This window comes from Lepidothrix coronata, unplaced genomic scaffold (genome assembly GCF_001604755.1).
Source record: "Lepidothrix coronata isolate B3197 unplaced genomic scaffold, Lepidothrix_coronata-1.0 Scaffold238, whole genome shotgun sequence".
In the NCBI taxonomy this organism is placed as follows: domain Eukaryota; kingdom Metazoa; phylum Chordata; class Aves; order Passeriformes; family Pipridae; genus Lepidothrix; species Lepidothrix coronata.
The window spans coordinates 764,928-769,555 of NW_016690418.1; the positions used below are offsets into that span (position 1 = coordinate 764,928).

The 4,628-nt window shown below is 50.0% G+C and overlaps 1 protein-coding gene across 2 annotated transcripts in view; it reads right to left on the bottom strand.

Moving 5' to 3' along the window:
- Positions 1–4,628, bottom strand: part of ZEB2 (zinc finger E-box binding homeobox 2) — a 116,764-nt gene that overhangs the window by 110,451 nt on the left and 1,685 nt on the right. For both annotated transcript variants that reach the window (XM_017834736.1, XM_017834737.1), the window contains one exon: positions 2,515–2,664. In XM_017834736.1, coding sequence (XP_017690225.1) covers positions 2,515–2,587 — 73 coding nt within the window. In that variant the 5' untranslated portion in view covers positions 2,588–2,664. The remainder of the gene's footprint in view (positions 1–2,514; positions 2,665–4,628) is intronic.

Sequence of the window (4,628 nt, forward strand, 5' to 3'; positions counted from 1 at the left end):
CCACTCAGTCCAGATAAATCCTGGGCAATTCCCAACGGGAAAGGCATTGGATACGTGCTTGTCGAGAAAGAGAAAATGAAAAAAAAAAAAAAAAAGCCCTAACCAAACCCACCCTCACTCGTCTACCTGCTCCTCAGAACCAGGGCATTTCTCACTCAGAAATGAATGAAAGAAACAAATTAGGGAGCACAAAGAGGGAAGAGGGGACAGACAGAAAGTCGAGAATTATTCCCCCCCCCCGCTTCCTCCCCGTGTCTTGGCCAGAGCAAGACACTGAAGGGAGAACTTAGACCTTCGCGTAACCAGCGCACACACTTGAAGTTTGCAGGATCTTTAAGTGGTTACCTTAAAAATCGCAATTAAACTTTCGTCTCCCAAGTGTGGTGGCTTCCCAAGTTAGTGCAGCTCTCTGAAAACACACTTTTTCAGGAAAGTAACCAGAATTTGTACCACCCCAGTCCATACGTGCTCCCAAAGACTTGGCTGCACTACCAGGCTGCGGTCCTGGTGTCCTGGGCAAACAGAGGCGTCCAGCTCTTTATTTTTTTGGGAGGGATGGTGGTGGGGGTTTTTTTTAGGACTCAAATCATGTTGAGAAAATATTAAACACGTAGACGCATCCCTCATCACAGAGCATGTGATGGGTTTAACACGCTAAACTAATAATCTTGCCTGGAAAAGCAAGGAGGCTGAGGAAGAAGAATAAAACCCCCTCAAACACTCAGAATATTCTTTACTGCAAAAGAGCACTTCTGGATGCGTTGCTTTAAATCTCATTCTCTTTTTCTCTCAAAAATGACTGTTTAACATAAGAAAAAAGGCTACTTGACACAAAGCTTTTGTTATCCAGTTGATCAGCAACGTGCTTTAGATACTTGTAAGGGGAAAAAAGCCCCACAACAGACATTGATTTTAGAAAATCAATAACCAACATTTAATAAAAAGAACAGAGGAAACACAAGAGAGGAGAGGGAAACATTACGTGTAATTTTAATGTCTACTAAATTACCCAGAGATGAGGGGAAGGGGAGGTCTCCTCTGTGAGGACCACCTTAAATAATGACAGACACAAGAGTAAAGGGTGGTGGTGAAGGGGGAGAGACTTTATAAAAAGATAACAAGGAACGGATCCTTGGGAAGCTGCTCGGAATATATTATTTTAGGGTTTTGGTGCCTTTTTTTTTTTTTTTTGTAATACTAAGCCAAGCAAATAGATCAAAGACAACACAAAGGGAAAAGCCAGTGTAACATAACGAACAGTTTCTGACTAAAATTCCTCTATCACTCCCCCATATGGCTCGACGCCTCCACCACAACAAGAAAAAGACACACACACGCGCACACACACACACACACACACACACACTCACACTCACAACCTAGAGAGGGAGAGGAAGGGGGGGCAGGATCATTTGTTTCTAATCAACATTCTCTTGTCTTTGTGTTTTTTGTTGTTGTTGTTGTTGTGTGTGTGTCCCCCTCCTCCTTCAGCCCCCCTCCACCTCTCCACTTAAATGAAGTAGCTGAGCTATAAGCGCATGGGTTCAGGTTCACACAAATATCTTCCTTCCTCTGGCTCCTCGAGAGGAAAGTTGTTGGAAGTGGGGCCGGGATGGCCATGCGAGGGGCTGCGGGCGGGGAGGGGGAGGCTGGCGGCGGGGGAGCGGCTATCAGCCGGGGGAGAAAGGAAGAAACTAAGGGAGGGACGGGGAGAGACGGAGAAAGAGAGACCCATCACACCAGTGAAAGCTGCCAAATGTGAAATCAGCCCAGAACACCGCGTCCCACTGCGCCCCGGCCCTGCGCGGCCGGCGGGGACCGGGGGAGAGGGCAGCGGCGGACAATCGGGCACCGAGCTCATTAGTATTATTAATTATCAGGGAGGAGGAAGTTTCATTTTCGAGTCCCTAACAATGAAGAAAAAAAAAAAAAAAGGAAAAGAAAGAAAAGAGAGAGAGAAAGAGAGAGAGTCGCTAACTCGGTGCCAGTCCGCCTCGGGGTTCTCACGCTGCCGGGTTTTTTTCCCAGGGCCGCCCGCCCCGCTCGCTCCGCGCCGCTCCGCGCCTCCCACCGCCCCGCTCCGCTCCCTCCGCTCCGCTCCGCTCCGCACCCCGGCCCGGCCCGGGCTGTGACAGCGCCGGGCGAGACAGCGCCGGGGCCGCCCCCGCCTGCGCTCCGGGGCACCGGGAGCTCCGGGGGCTCCGGGGCAGCGCCCGCTCCGCTCCGCGCCCGCGCAACAAACTTTGGGGCGCGGCGGCGTCGGCGGGTCCGGCGGCAGCGCCGCTCCCCCCCCGCGCCCCTCCGCTGCCCCCTTCCAGCGCTCCGCGGCCGCGCAGCCCCCGGGACGCGGCGCAGGGAGCCGGGGGGCGGCCAGCCCCGGGCTGCCGGGCGCCGTCCCTCCCGCGCCGTCCCGCTCCCCGTCCTGCCGCCGGCTTTCCTCCACAACCCCCCCCCCTCCATTCCCCGGGCCGCGGCGGAGCCGGCCGGAAAAGTTTTCCCGGGGGGGCGTCTTACCGTTTTTCCTCCGGGGGTTGGCTTGTTTTCGCCTCTTACACCTGGGGCCATCCGCCATGATCTGCTGCTTCATTGATAAGAGTGGATCAGATGGCAGTTCGCATGGGCTCGACTCCCTGATTCAGCAGCAGCAGCAGCAGCACGCAGGCTCTATGTAACGACCAAACACAGCGACAATGTGGGCATCGGGATGTCCCATTTAAACGCAGGGCGCCAACGGGGACCCCAGTTTGCACCCGAAAAAGAACCCATCCACGCACACGGCGAGCCTGGCCGTGCCGGGGGAGGTGGGACGCGGTCGGAGCGGGCTCCCCCTCTCTCCCCAGCCGGGCAGATTTCTTCTTTATTTATTTATATATTTATTTATTTATTTATTTCTGCTCCCTCTCTCTCTCTCTCTCTCTCTCTCTCTCTCTCTGTGTGTGTGTGTGTGTGTCTCTGCGTGTGTGTGTGTAAGCGCGTGTGCGTGTGTCTCCCTCCCTGTGTGTGTGTGTTGCACCAGCAAAGCAGATCAGAGAGAGAGAGAGAGACAAGAATTACATCTCAAATGAGTCATAACTCATGACCGTATGAGGGAATGCACAGCTTTTACAGTAGGCTGTTTGACTCAATGCTAGGCGGACCATTTCCTCCTAAAAGTACTTTAATTTGACACTAGAACTTCTTTTCATGCGAAATCCTACCCTTCTCTTGCCTTTATTTTTTTTCCCCCAAAGTGCACTCCAGCAAAGTGATAAGAGGAGAGGGAAACATGGCTCTCCCCTGTCCTTTTGGGGTAAAGCTCAGCACGGAGACCTCCCCCTCCCCCTAACAACGAGGAGTGTAATTATAAACCTCTGTCACCTTTTTAGTCAGTTTGACAATATTCAGGGTTTCCCCTGTCCCTTAGTTAAACAAAGCTTCAGAGTGTCATTTTTTTTCCTTCCCAGAAAAGAAACAGAAATCAAAACTACCGCTGTCAGAGTTTTCAGCCTTGCAGTTGGGTTTTGTTTTTTTGTTGATTATTTTTCTTTTTTAAGAAAAAAAACACAACTTGTAAACTTTTAGACCTACTGTGTGTGCCTGTGTGCCCGGGCTGGGCAGGAGGCTCTATCTGTCAAAGGGAGAGAGAGGCAGGAGCGTTTGGTTTGCTGCAAGAACGCTCCTGAAACTCAGTCCATCTCGAAGAAGATGCTGTAGCTTTAAAGATGCTTTGACTTGAGGATTAGTTTAAACAGGGGGCTATAAAAGATGTAACAGATGCAAACTGTAAAACAAGGGCAATTAACCCTTGCTCTCCTGAGCAGGATCCCCCCTCGCCTTCGCATCTATTGTCTTCTCCTGCACTGGGAGTTTTACATAAAACCTAAAAAATTATTACCTGACTCAACAATTTTAATGTATTTTTTTAAGCAGAGTGAGATATTTTTTCCCTTTTCCTCTTTTCCCCTCCCTTGTGTCTTTTTACATTGCTGGAGCTTCACACCAGGACTGAGCAGTGAAGTGTGTTGCTGTTGGGTCTTTTTATTCTGCCTGAACTCTTCCCTCAGACCTTTGCTGTTATAAAACCTGCTTGGCTAAAAATAAGAAATAATAAATCTCCAAGCAGGTAAGAGGATGGGAAGATTGAGAGAGTGTGTGTGGGGTCAGCGTGTTTGCTCACACTCTCCTGCTTGGGATTCTGCTTGGACAGAGGGAATTGGTGGCTCTGTGGATGTGCATATATGTGGCTGAGGAAGGAAGAGGCTGAGAAATGTGCTAGAAACTTTAGTATTTGCCAGTTATTCCCGAGACTGGAGTGGGCAATGGTGGCATCACCGCGGCACATCTACCAGGAGATGTAGCGGGGAGGGAGGACAGGCACCGAGGCGAACCCGGACCCTCAGCTTGCCTCGGCAATAGGCGTTTTAATGCAAAACGACCAATGGTGAATTCTTTTAAATGCATTTCACTCCCTTCCTTGCTCCCCTGCCTCCCGCAAAAAGTTGACAATAATTTTAAACCTGCAAATTTCGAGAACACTTTTCTTTCTAGAGGACCAGCAAGCTTTTAAAAATATACATTATAATTTTTAATTTTTTTTTTTTTTTTTTTTTTTGCTTTTTGGTAAACGACTTTTAAGTTCCAGTCAGTAC